This window comes from Myodes glareolus, chromosome 1, assembly GCF_982192425.1.
Source record: "Myodes glareolus chromosome 1, mMyoGla1.1, whole genome shotgun sequence".
Taxonomy (NCBI): domain Eukaryota; kingdom Metazoa; phylum Chordata; class Mammalia; order Rodentia; family Cricetidae; genus Myodes; species Myodes glareolus.
Genome location: NC_142026.1, coordinates 31942485 through 31955596, shown reverse-complemented (window position 1 = coordinate 31955596; position 13112 = coordinate 31942485). Strand labels below are relative to the sequence as shown.

General features: G+C 49.5%; 1 protein-coding gene across 2 annotated transcripts in view; it reads left to right on the top strand.

The window, feature by feature from the left end:
* The window catches only part of Asb18 (ankyrin repeat and SOCS box containing 18), a 69086-nt gene that overhangs the window by 17804 nt on the left and 38170 nt on the right, over positions 1-13112 (top strand). The window contains exons 2-3 of one of the 2 annotated variants that reach the window (XM_085696790.2): positions 4869-4991; positions 7966-8233. In XM_085696790.2, coding sequence (XP_085552916.2) covers positions 4869-4991; positions 7966-8233 — 391 coding nt within the window. The remainder of the gene's footprint in view (positions 1-4868; positions 4992-7965; positions 8234-13112) is intronic. The other variant, XM_085696794.2, reaches the window with a different exon arrangement.

Below are 13112 nucleotides of genomic sequence, written 5' to 3'. Positions count from 1 at the left end.
CATCCAGACTGGGGTCCTGTCATCCCCGGACCTCCTAGCTCCTCGGGTGATTCCATTTTGCAACCAAAGCATCAGGATCTTCTCTGGGCACTGTTCCACTGTGGATCACGGAGCCAGATTATCTTTTACAAAGAACCACATTTTTTTCTTCTCTGAAGTCTTCAGAATGCCTGCCACGCATCTCAGGTTGAAGTGCACGCACCCCTTACCTCACCCCACTGCATAGCGGGCAACAATTGCATCCCAAGCCACACTCTATCCTGCTCGCCTTGATAGACTCCTACTGACCTCCAGATCTACAGGTGACACCCATTTTTGAAACATCCTCAAACCATCTTTCCACATCCCGGGGAGGCATTTCCAAACCTAGTGTGATGCTCCCTAGTCTACAGAATCTCAATTTGTTCTGCATTGGACAAGTAAAGCTATCATCTCTGGTCCTTCTGTTTTACGATGGTTCCTCAGGTTTTGACAGGTTTTCAGCAGCTTACACACAAATTCACATTTAAAACAGGTTTGGTTTCCATGTGTACTGGAGTTGGCAAGGAAAGCAAAGCCTGAGTCAGCTCTTGGGGCTGTGCGTTGATTTTGATCAAGTGGAAAGCAGTGAGGACGAGAGGAAGGGGGTGGGGGATAAAGGGAGAAGAAGGAGAGGAGGTGGGGAAAGAGTCTGTGGGAACACTAGGTGTACCTAGGCAGTGTCCCTTAGAGGCAGAAGCAGATAAGTAGCCCAACCCAGAGCCCTGGATCGGAAAAAAAATGTCTCCCTCACTCCTACGGGACTCCCCGCAGCTGGTGAGGAGGAAGACCAAACGGCTCTTGTTGGGGTCTTCTAGACACTGATTGGTTTTTTTTTCCTGTGTGATCATTGCAGATGGGGTTTTCATCTCTGAACCTCTGAAATCTTACAACACACCCCCCAAACGTAATAATGTTTGGTGAAAAACTAAAGGAAAGAATGGGTTAGTTTCCAGGTTGGTTGGTTTATTTATTTAAAGTAACAGTTAACAATGCTTCTATTCTTGTTGGGCGTGGAGGGGGGGAGAAAGTCAGCTCTCTGCCCAGTTTGTGAAGTCACCCTCACGTCCCACTTGCAAAGGCGGCCCAGTCTGCCAGGAGTTATTTTTAAAGTTCGACTCCCTAGCTGCTGAATTCCAGCCCCAACATCGAGTGAACTGGCTAAAACACACCGGAAGCTAAATTTAGCCTGGAGCACAGCTCAGTTCGTCCTGAGATTCCCCTCCAGGCCTCTTAACAACATCCAGCAACGGATCACAACAGGTTGGAAGACATCTTCCAGTTTAAAGTGCAGGGCAAGCTCAAGTTGCCTCGGGTTATAGTCACGCCAGAGCCCTCTAGAAAAGGATCTGATTACCACCCATTTCAGGAGAATGAGATGGCGCCACGCCTGCATTTGGAGAAAGGGAGAACCAGAAACACTTACTATGACTGCTGGGATGCTGGAATGAGCGTGGGGGGAGAGGAGGGGAGCTGCAGCTCATGGCTAAGCCCCTCCAGCCACACTATCTCACACCAGTGAGTTTTTTGCCTCTCTACACAGCCAGCATCCCTTACTTACCTATGTAGAGGCATCCCTGATGGACAGACAGACAGCCATATACCTCTCTATATTTAATCTATCCTGAGGCCCTCCTCTGTGGAGCAACTGAATTCAAGCTTCACGGGCCGTCTCCAGCCATTCGGTCAGCCAGTGCAAGCCCACCTGTGCCTGGGACTCAGGGCTGGAACAAGAACAAAGACAGGTATACTGTCTTCCTTGTCACTGTGGCCGAATGCTCAGGAAAATCAAGCCAGGGAAGGAACGGCTTCTCGGGGCTCAAAGCTTGAAGGCACAGCTACTTAGGTAAAAGTGACTCTAGCTGCGGCTGCAGAGGCCTGGGGCAGGCGGCTGCTCATACAGTCCACAACCAGGAAGCAGAGAGAGAGGATCGCTGGTGCTCAGCTCGCGTCCTCCTTTCCACTCAGTCCAGGACTCCAGATAAGAGGGTGCTGCCCGCACTAAAGGCGGGTCTTCCCACCTCGGTTAGACCTTTTAGGAAACGCCCTTGTAGGCACACGCAGAGGTTTGTATCCATGGTGATTTTAAATCTAGTCAAATTTACGATGAAAACTAACCCGATACCCAAAATACGTCATTTAAAGCATTATATTCCATTCCTGGGCCTAAAGCTTCATTTTCATCTCATGGCGCAAAGTGCATTTAACTTATTTCCAAAAGTCTCCACAGTCTCGAATGGTCCCAAAACTGTTCGAAAGTCCAGGACTAAGCAGCAGGCTCTGTGGATAAAACACTTGCCACACCAGGGCAAGGGCATGAATTCAGATTCCCAGATGCCCACGGAGAAGCCAGGCAAAAGCATGAGGGCTGCATGCAATTGCAGTACTGAGAAAGCAGAGACAGGGGGGATAGCCTGGGAAAGCTGGCTACCCAGGTCGCCTAAATTAGTAAGCTCAAAACAGAGATCAAAGGAAACCCTGGGCGGCAAAGCACAGTTGCTTGGGGACTCCAGGAAGGACTCAGGCAAAAGCATGAGGGCTGCATGCAATTGCAGGACTGAGAAAGCAGAGGCAGAGGGGAAAGCTGGCTACCCAGGCTGCCTAAATTAGTAAGCTCGGGATTCAGTTAGAGACACGGCCTCAATAAATAAAATGGAGGGCTACCATTAATTTCAGGCCTCTGCATACATGTGCAGTCTACAAGTATGCATGGCGGGAGAGGGAGAGAGGGAGGGAAGGAGCTCAAAATCTCACCTGAGATTCAAGGCAAACTCCTCTTCTCTTACTTCTTGTTGCATTTGTGTGTCGGGGAGTTGTGTGCAGGTCAGAGGAGAGCTGTGTGGAGTTGGTTCTCTCTACCGACCTTGACGTGGGTTCCAGGGATCGGACATGGGTTGACAGGCTTGGGGAGCAGGCGCTTATATGCCTAGCCCCCCCTACTGTCCCTCAAGACAAGCTCTTATCTATGAGTTTCTGTAAAGTACAAAAGCAAGCTGCACATTTCCACTATCCAATGACACACAGTAAATGTTATCAGTCTGAAAGAGAGAAGGCAGGAAGAGAGGCACAGCAATGGAAGACCAGGCTGATGCAAGACCAAACACCAAGTCCTAGAAGATGGGACAGACATCAAGTCCTGTAGCTCCATAGCCACTGTCTGAGCTCCAAACCCTGCCTCCAGCTCTGCAGCCTTCAGCACACCTTGATTCTCCTGGGCCAACTCCACCCTGTGCCTGAAGGTCTCTTTGGTGACCATCCAATGATCCTAGCATCACTAATTTCCTTAAGTCTCCACTGAAACTCAGGCTTCACCGTCACAGCATTGGACAGTGGCTTCCCATGACCTCCTTGAGATGAAGCTAACCCGCCACACAATGCAGGACCGTGGCTGCCTTCTCAAACCTTGGTACAAGTCTCCATGATCCTCTCATGCTTGCTTCTTTCAGGACCACAAAACCAGTGCCAGGTGGATCTACACTACAAGTTTTTTCTGTCAACCTGAGGTGTAGCCTGGTTCCCTTGAAACACAGCCTTAGTGGCCTGTCTTTCCTCAGAAGCCACCTACCTTTATTGGAGACATACCACTAATTGGGCTAAGCTCACTTGTTAAGGTGTTCCAGGGATCCCTCCATCTATGCTTCCCAAGTCCTGGGGATGCAAGCTTCCGTCGCTACACTCGACTTCTTTTTAACATGGGTTCTGGGTATTGAACTCAAGTCCTTTGCTTGCAAAGCAGGCACTTAACTGATTGAGCTATCCCCGCAAGCCCCTTGAAACTGTCAACCATTTCTCCATGGAGAAACCACTGTTAGGACCTGAGCCATACACACACTGGGAACAAAGGGCTGGGATGGGCAGACAGCTTTCTTCTTCAGCCTCCCTTGAGTGATTCAAAGGAGTCATCACATCCTTCCTTCAGCACCTAACCGTGTTCCAGCCACAGGACCCTCTCTGCAAAGCCGTTCCTCGCAGTTCAGCCACAGCTCTGAGCAGATCACACTGTCAGTAAGATGTGGGATCTGGGCAGTGTGGCGTGCTGTACAGAGGACAGGTTCTGGAACACAAATGTAATGGGCTCGGATCACAGCTTGGCCACATCGTTGAGCAGTCCTGGCCCTGCCTCATTCTCTCCAAGCTTGTATCCCAAGTGGATGTCCTAATCCTTAAGTAGCAGCAGGCATGCACCCCATGCCTCCTGTGTCTTTCCTCTGAACTTAAGACCTTGATTTACCATTTCTAAATATGGCAATGTGTTTTAATGTGAGAGAATATTATCTGCTAAGCATTCTGGCCACTGAGGTCATCTTTACAAACTAATCACTTAACCTGCACAAACAGGTATCAGCGATGTTGTGTAAGGCTGGGGTCACCTGACCAAACTGTGAATAAGAGAAATGCTGTGCCTATCTGTCAGCATAAATGCGTGTGCCTGGTGTCTGTCTTTGACTAGACGTGTGCTGAACAGCGCTGAGACAGGCAGAAGCGTCCTCCTCCCCTTTGGGGTTAGCATCTATACAATCACAGGGGTGATTGAAGGTGGTGACATCTCGGTGGTCACATGACCATGGTCATATCAAGTAACCATTATCACATCGGAGCCCACAAGAGTTATAAATACACTGCCATGGGGCTCCAACTGGAGGACAATTGAGTAATGACAATAGAAATAGCCCACTCTCCACAAGGCCATCTTCCTCTGCTAAAGAACCTGTCTGAAATCAGCTGCTCTGCCATGGAGAGACAACCAGAGTCAGCTGGAAGGAGATTGCAGATCTTTCAGAAGATGAACAAAAAGCCTCACGTTAGAGCCGGGACCCCTGAACTTGAGTTCCATGCTGCATTGGTTACAGGAGACCTGGACCATATTCGATCCCTCATGGACCAGTTCTTCCAGGATGCCAACGTAGTATTTGAGATCAGTAATGGAGAGATGGAATGGCAGGTGACATCCTTGGCCACCTTTGGGCTCTCAGGTACCCTGCTTCCTCTAAAGCTCCTCTGTGCCTCTTTGAGCTTCAACTAACACTCTGGGGATGTGTACATCCTGTGTGAAGGTTGAGGACTCAGTACCTTGGGGACATCTGTTACAGGAGGTCTGTAAACAAACCTGTTCTGGTGGGTGACGGGCTATGAAAAGAAAAACGATGAGTGAGGGACATCCACCTATTGATGCTGGGTGTGTCTCTTGCCTTGAAAGCAAAGCCTTGGTTTAACGTTGATCTTGGCAGCTGATGGAGCTGCAGAAGACTAGACAGACCTCTGACACCAAGCCCTGTGTGAGGTCCTTCTATGAATCACTAAACACCACTGTAACTTGGCAGGGCAAGTGGTGTCCTAAAACCCAAATGGTATCAGCAGAGGGAAGAACACTAGGCTCCCAGCAGACCCTCTGAGAACCTAGAGAAGCTTGAAAACAAGGAAGAGAGGGGAAGTAAATCCATAGATCTGTGTGATGTGTGTCAGGGCACACTCCTCCCTCTCAGATGTGGCCGCTATGTGCTGAGCCATACAGATATCCCCAGGCTGTGGGGCTGGCAGGCTGTACTGAACACCCATCTGCCATGTGCTGCAGTGTTGAAATCCACCACAGCTCTGGCAGACTATGGGAATTTGAAGATCTGTAGCCAGTGTCCCAAGTCCCAAGCCGGTTAAGAATGTGGAAAGGGAGGGTCTTTACCAACATGTTTCTGTTTATACCTCTCTCCAGAGGGGGAGTTGAACCCCAAACACTGCTATGCAGTTTGTAACAAGCCTGAGGCCTGCTGGCTGGGTGGTGTCAATCCTAGTCTGACCGCACTGCCTCCAAGTGGAATCTTTCTGGGCACCCCGTCACCTGCCTCTGACCAAGAATGTCAGCTGCTTCAATGCTAGCTAAGCCACGACTGTTGTCCAAATCACATGCTACCCAACCCTGGACTCACATCTGCTACCCTCCCCTGCGCCCCCCCCGGGGGGGAGGAGGGAGGTGTTAGTTAGTTTAACCCATTTTTTGCATGTTGTCAAAAGTCTAAAATCTAGTTCCTTTTCTCCCCTGTAGTCTTTTGAGTCCTATGTTCTACAACTTTTCTAGAACACATCCACAGGGCAGGACATCAGGACATGCTGAGAGCAGGCCACCAGGGAAATGGCAGTCCAGTTAGTCAGCCAGGGCTCAGTGAGAACCAGGAAAGCAGGGGCTCGGGGCTACTTGGATTTCCTGTTCTTTTGCCCAGTCACCTGACTCCCCAGAGTAGAAATAGCCCCTGGGAACATTGATTCTTGAGACAGAGTCTCTCATTGGTCTGAGACTTGTCAACTAGGCTAGGCTGTGGGGTCAGCCGGCCTAAGTGTCTTTCGGTCTCCATCTCCCCAGCTCTGGGATCGCAAGCATGTTGCTACTCTACCCAGATTTTGTATGTAGGTTCTGGAGATCAAACCCAAAGCCTTGTATTTCCATAACAAGCACTTTACCAACCAACCGAGCCATCTCCTGGACCCAGAAGTTAAGTTTTCTTGTTCTCTTGAAGGTACCTTATCAGTACAAACCAGGACCTATGGAGTCTTGGCTCCTCAGGGTGGGCATACAGAAGTGTGGGGGTTGGGGGAGGCAGCAGAGTAGGCTGGGAACTTCAAAAGACAGAATTCATGGAAAATGCACCAAGGCAGGAGTCCAGGGTGTGGTGCCTGGGAAGACAAGGGGCCTGTTCTCCTCAAGGAAGACCCATCCCTTCCCTGTAATCAGACTGTCTTTTCCGGAAAAGAAAGTCCAAACCCAGGCACCCCGCTCCCACCACAGGTGCATGTGAGCGTGCGCACATACACACACACACACACACACACACACACACACGCACACGCACACACACACGCACACATGCACACAATCCCTGGGCCTCTGACTACTGTCCCTCCACACCAGTGATGATAGTTGTCCCCTCCCCCACTTTCCCACTGAGCAAACGGCAAGCCCAAGGCTGGGCCTTTGGGGTGAGCAGCAGGCTGGGATTCTCTGCCACAAGCAGGTAGGTAATTAATGAGTGTGGGCTTTCAAAACAGCCCAGCATGTGTCCCAGGAAGGAGGTGGCCTCAAAAGGGGTCTCCTGTACAGCTCATTACAGCCACCTTATCGATTCTTCCATCATCCCAGAAAGCCTGCCGTGTCAGAATCTGTCCCTTGATGGTATTCGCAGGGGACACCTCCCTCTCCCAGGGGTGCTCCTGGCCACTAACAACCTTGCCCCAGCTGTATGAAAGTGTTCAGAGAAGTGTTCAGAGAAGCCAAACAGGCAGAGTCTGCTCATTTGTCCAACAAGAAGGAATAGCCCTACACACACACACACACACACACACACACACGCACGCCAGAATTGTGTGGACTGTGGACAGTTGCGTGAAAACAACCTTCTATAGCAGTCACTTCCAAGAACATTCGACTTCTTCCCTGTCTTTTCTTCAGCAAACCTTGGTGATGGGGTTTGTTTTGTACACATGCTTGCTTCCTTTTAATGATGAAAGGGTAGGTGGAAGAAGGTTATAGTCTGTAAAGGTCCTCACCCCACTTCTCACTAAAGTTACCCCCAATCTGAACCTAGGAGAGATCCCTTCTGTACTGAGATTACATACATACATACATACATACATACATACATCCTATCCCAAACCATCCTTCCTCCAGGACCAGCCTTTAACTCTAAGTCATCCCAGATTTCCCATTACCCCACATCTGGGAAATCCATTTTATCTAGCAATAATCTCAACTGTAGCCCTCCCAGTCTCTTCTTTCTCTTCTTCCTCCATGGATCCTGTCTTTCACTCCGTGTGTCTCTCTGCTCTAACTATGCTGTCAAGTGACTCTCGCTTACTTACTTGTAAGAAGTGGTATCACCCTCCAGCCTTAGCAAATTATCGCCCTCCCCCACCAGTCCTTCCATCTACCCCAGCCTATCATCATATCCCTTCCCCTTCCAGGCCTCTGGACCCTGGAGTACAAGCGGGAGCTCACCACGCCGCTGTGTATCGCTGCGGCCCACGGCCACGTGCTTTGCGTGAGACACCTTCTCAGTCGCAGCGCTGATCCGGATGCCAGCCCCGGAGGTCGTGGTGCCCTACATGAGGCCTGTCTCGGGGGCCATACCGCCTGTGCCCGGCTGCTGCTGCAGCATGGGGCAGACCCAGATCTGCTCAACGCGGAGGGCCTTGCACCCTTGCACCTGTGCCGCACCCCAGCCTCTCTGGGGTAAGACGGGCCCGCACTGCCGACTGGTCCTAGGACCCAGACTGGGGGGAGGGGGCGTTGGGGGGGTCTCAGGCGTAGACCCAAATCTGGCCTTTGGTCACATGCTTCCAGGCTGGTCCATACTTGCTTCTTTCCCCAGCCCATGACTAGATTAGGACCCTGACTCGACATCCCAGGCCGGGTACCTCTCTATCTCTAGTCCCCAAGCTGGAGATTTTCTGAATCTGATCCCCAGTCCAGGACCTATGTGCCCTAGTCCCCAAACCTGAGATTGTGACTCTAGTCCCCAGATCTGTCCCTACTCTCCAGGCCCAGGACCCTAGCCTACTCTCCACATCACAGAATCTGACCCTGATTCCCAGGCTTGGGATTCTAACCTTAATTCCCAGGTCTGTGATCCTGACTCCCAGCCCCAGGCTGGAATCTTTAGGGCCCAGGCTAGGATAGTCCCCAGGTCATGAACCCCGCCCCATGGGCCGCTGGACCGTCCCCGACCCCGCCCCGCCGGCGCGGCCCCGGGCGGGTTAATTAGCGCTTGATTGCGAGCGCGCGGGGCGCCACGCCGCGGTAATGAGCCTCTGATCACGGCCTGCAAACGCGGCGCTGAAGAATGCTAAAAGGCCACTGGCGGGGTTGGAAGCTGAAAAATTAGGGTTTTTAATGATAATTTTATGCAGAATAATTGTCACAGTGTGACATAAATGGTTAGCTCCTCGGGCGGGGGCTTCCGAGGCCCGCAAGGACTCCACTCGCCCGGGTTGCGCTGCCTGGGGTCGGGAGCAAAGCCCGCCCCCATCCCCCACCCCAACCCCACCGCGACCTTGGTGCTGCTGTTAGGGTTTCCTGCCTGTGTTGTGTGTCCCAACATTTCATTTCAAATGTTCTAGTCCCTGCTCTTGCGTTATAATTGCTTGACTGCATTCTGTTGTGCCGGGTAACATAAAATCACTTCCTTTCGTACTTGGATCATGCTGGGGTCCGCTGTTCCCCACCTGTCCAAAGTTAGGGTTCTTCCGCCCCAAGGGGCACGTGCAGGAAGCAGGAAGAAATATTAGCTGAGGGTTCAGAGTGGGGTGGGGGTGGGGGGATGCAAGAGGCCCAAAGCTGTGAAGGACATCAGTAAGTCGCACGTGTTTGAAAAGTCCAACACGTTCTAAAATTTCGTTTTAATAGAACGTCCTATCTAGATTCTTGCCCTCAACATAATTCTTCTGAGATACAGCCATGGGTTCATTGCCCTGGGTTCATTCCTTCCCTTTTCATGCTGAGTAGTATTCCACGGTGTAGATATACCACAGTGTGTTTCCTAACTGAAAGATATTTGAACCCCTGGGAGAGGTAGTTCAGGTTCAGGCACTCACTGGCCTTTATGAGGCTCTGGGTTCGATCCCTAGTTACTGCAAAATGATGATGATGGAGATGATGGCGATGGTGGTGATAATAATGAAAGGCGTTGTTTACAGTTTGAGGCTGCTGCAAACAGCCTGTGTTTTTTGCGCCCTTCTAAAAGCGTTTTAAAATTTTGGGTAAACCTAGGGTTACAATAGCTAGCCCATCTGATGAGATTAAGAACGTCACCACGCTTATTTGCAAAGCTATGCATTACATTCCCCTCAGCAACATGGGCATTTGAATCGCAGACATGCGGGCAGACACAGAAGTAAAAGCATCAAGGCTTCCGTTTGCATTTCCCCAATTATTTTATTCCCCAATTATATTGAATTATTCACAGATTCTTAACGCCATACTTATCTGTCATCCGTATTTCTTCTTGGGTGAGCTCTGTGTTTGGATACTTTGCCCAGATGTTCAATTCAGTTGTTTTCAGGTTAAAACCTCAAGATCTCTTTATATATTGAGAGCGTGAGGCCCTCTTCACACCTGTGATTGGCACGCACCATCTCCCAACCTCTACCTTCTGTTTTCTTCATGTCTGTAAAGACTAGAAGCTCTTCATTTCGTGATGGAGGAGGGTTATCTGTCTATTGTTACTTTCATTGGTTAATAAAGAGACTGCCTTGGCCTTTTTGATAGGCCAGCCCTTAGGTGGGTGGAGTAGACAGAACAGAATTGTGGGAGAAAGAAAGCAGAGGCAGGCAGTTGCCATGACTCTCCTCTCCGAGACAGCCGCAGGTTAGAGTCCTCCTGGTAAGCCACCACCTCGTGGTGCTACACAGATTATTAGAAATGGGTTAATCAAGATGTGAGAGTTAGCCAATAAGAGGCTAAAACTAATGGGCCAAGCAGTTTTAAAAAATACAGTTTCCATGTAATTATTTCGGGTAAAGCTAGCTGGGTGGTGGGACACAGCCCGCCGCTCCTTCTACAATTTCGATTAAAATTTAATTTGTCAATTTCACTCTTTTAGGCTATTTGATCTAAAACTTCTTTGCCTGACCCAAGCCCACAAAGGTTTTCTACATTCTCATCTACAAACTTAAACCTTACAGTCCTACCTTTAAATCTGGATTCATTTTGCCCAGACTGCAACCACCTCGAGTTTTGAGGCCAAAGCAACTCCAGATACTTAGTCCTGCAGTTTCTCAGGACTGGGAATAGACAAGAGCACTCTAACCGTGTGAGAGGGTCTGCACTCAGAACACAGCTGCAGGAGTGTGTCTGGCTCTTTGCTGACAGCCTAACATAAATTAGATCCATTCCCACAGCCGTGAACTCACACGGGTCCTGTTTCTGATTAAACCAAACTTGCCAAACTTGCTACCTCTGAGGTCACAGTTCACTTCCTAGGTCCCCAGCAATTGTATACAGACACAAAGCCGCTGGTTCCCCTGTCTCCTTTCTTCTGTCTCACAGCACCGTGGGGCCTGCGGTCATACACCACAGACTGAGCTGATCCAGAAAAATCTGTGACCCATTTTGAGCTATTTCTGAATATGGTATGAGGGGTGACCAAAGTGACTGGTGTGTGTGTGTGTGTGTGAATGTGTGTGAGTGTTGAGAGTGTGGGTGAATGTGTGTGAGACTGTGAGTGCATGCATACACACATGCATGAGTGTGTGCGTGCATGCGTACATGCGTGTGTGTGTGTGTATGTGTGTGTGTTTGCTTTCCCATATGGATATAAAAGTGTTTCGGCAGCAGTTCCTCTGGCTTCTTTCCCTTAGCATATTTCCTTGAGGTACACCCATGCTGTTGTGTACAGCCCATTCCCTTTTCATGCTGGGTAGAACTTCAGACCATGAAATGCTAGTTGGAAGGGTCCTCCACCAGGATAGCAGGGTGATCTACCAAAACTTAGCTTCAGAAGTGCATCACCCCCTTGGGGCTGGAGAGATGGCTCAGAGGTTAAGAGCATTGCCTGCTCTTCCAAAGGTCCTGAGTTCAATTCCCAGCAACCACATGGTGGCTCATAACCATCTGTAATGGGGTCTGGTGCCCTCTTCTGGCCTGCAGGCATACACACAGACAGAATATTGTATACAAAGTAAATAAATAAATACTAAAAAAAAAAAAGATAAGAGTAAGCCCTCAAACGTTATTTTTTGAACTGTTTTGGCTATTATAGTTCATTTGCATGTCATTTGAATTTTAGGTTCAGTTGGGCACCTCCTACATGCTGCCTGCTGGGTTTGACTGGGGCTGCCCTGAGTATATACATCAGTTTGGAGAGAGTAAACACCTTACACAAATGTTTAGGCTTAGGTTTTCAACATATGGATATAATTCACCCTCCCATTTACTTAGATCATATTTTATTTCTCCCAACTGTGATTTGTAGTTTTCAGTGAAGGGGGCTTGCAAATAAATATTGTGTAAGATTTATTCCTGATGCACATACACATATATATGTACATGTGTGTATGTGTGTGTGTGTGTGTGTGTTTGTGTATTTGCTTGCTGGTTACTTGAAGGGATATGTCCCGCGCTACCTTCTCGCCAGCAAGAACGACGCGGGGCACTTAGGATCCTTCTGCAGTAATAGCTTTAATCCTCTTGGGAGCTAGAGCATAAGCCACATGGCGGAGACCCAGATATGAAGGAAGCCATCCCTTATATACGAAACTGTCCTAGCTTCGGACGTGTCACTCTTGGATTGGTCAACTGCTCCCAGTCCCAGGTGATACCTCGGGAGTAGGCGGGGACACAGAAGTGGAAAGTTACCAACATGTGTGAGCTTTCTAGCTCACCTGGCGGTGCAGAGCCATCTATGGTGGAGAGTGTGGTTGCGGCCTTCTACATCTCCCCCTAATTTTACTTCTTTGCAGAAAGGCAACTCCCTCAAAAGGTAAAGATAGAGGTCGCACTTCCCAAAATAGAAACATTAAAATGGGCTTACACGGAAACTGCCCCTAGGCTCATGACACCTGGAACTTATCCGGCCTGCCCTCTGCCATTTTTCTGGGAAAGGGGAATATACGGCAGGAAACCCTTATGCAGGACGACATATCTCTCAGAGAGGGCCATTCTCTGTGCGATACTTTTCAGCTCGACAACCTTTAGGGCTAGCTAAGTCAAGCACTCCACCCTGTGCCATGGACCACAGTCCTAGGGGTGCAGGAGCTGGTTGGCTTAAACCTTACTGCTTTAACATAGATAACCACATGTCAGTAGAGGCTCCCTGTTCCAGGGCAGCCAACGCTGTGCAAAAACCACTTTGTCCCTAAGACTTTGGGATTTGAGTCAGCAGACCATCCAGAGGAGAAACACTATTCCATAGCGTAGGACCGTTCCAAAACATTTCCACCCCCACCCATTCTTTGAAGTAGGGGATGAAGGACACAACCCAGGACTGGAATCCTTTGGCCAGGCTTATGTCCACTCGCGTGGAGTTGATTGTCATGATGGACCATCTCAAGGAGGACAGCAAATCATCAAAATTCTCCTGCAAGATACAAAGACAATTCTCGGGACAAGTTAG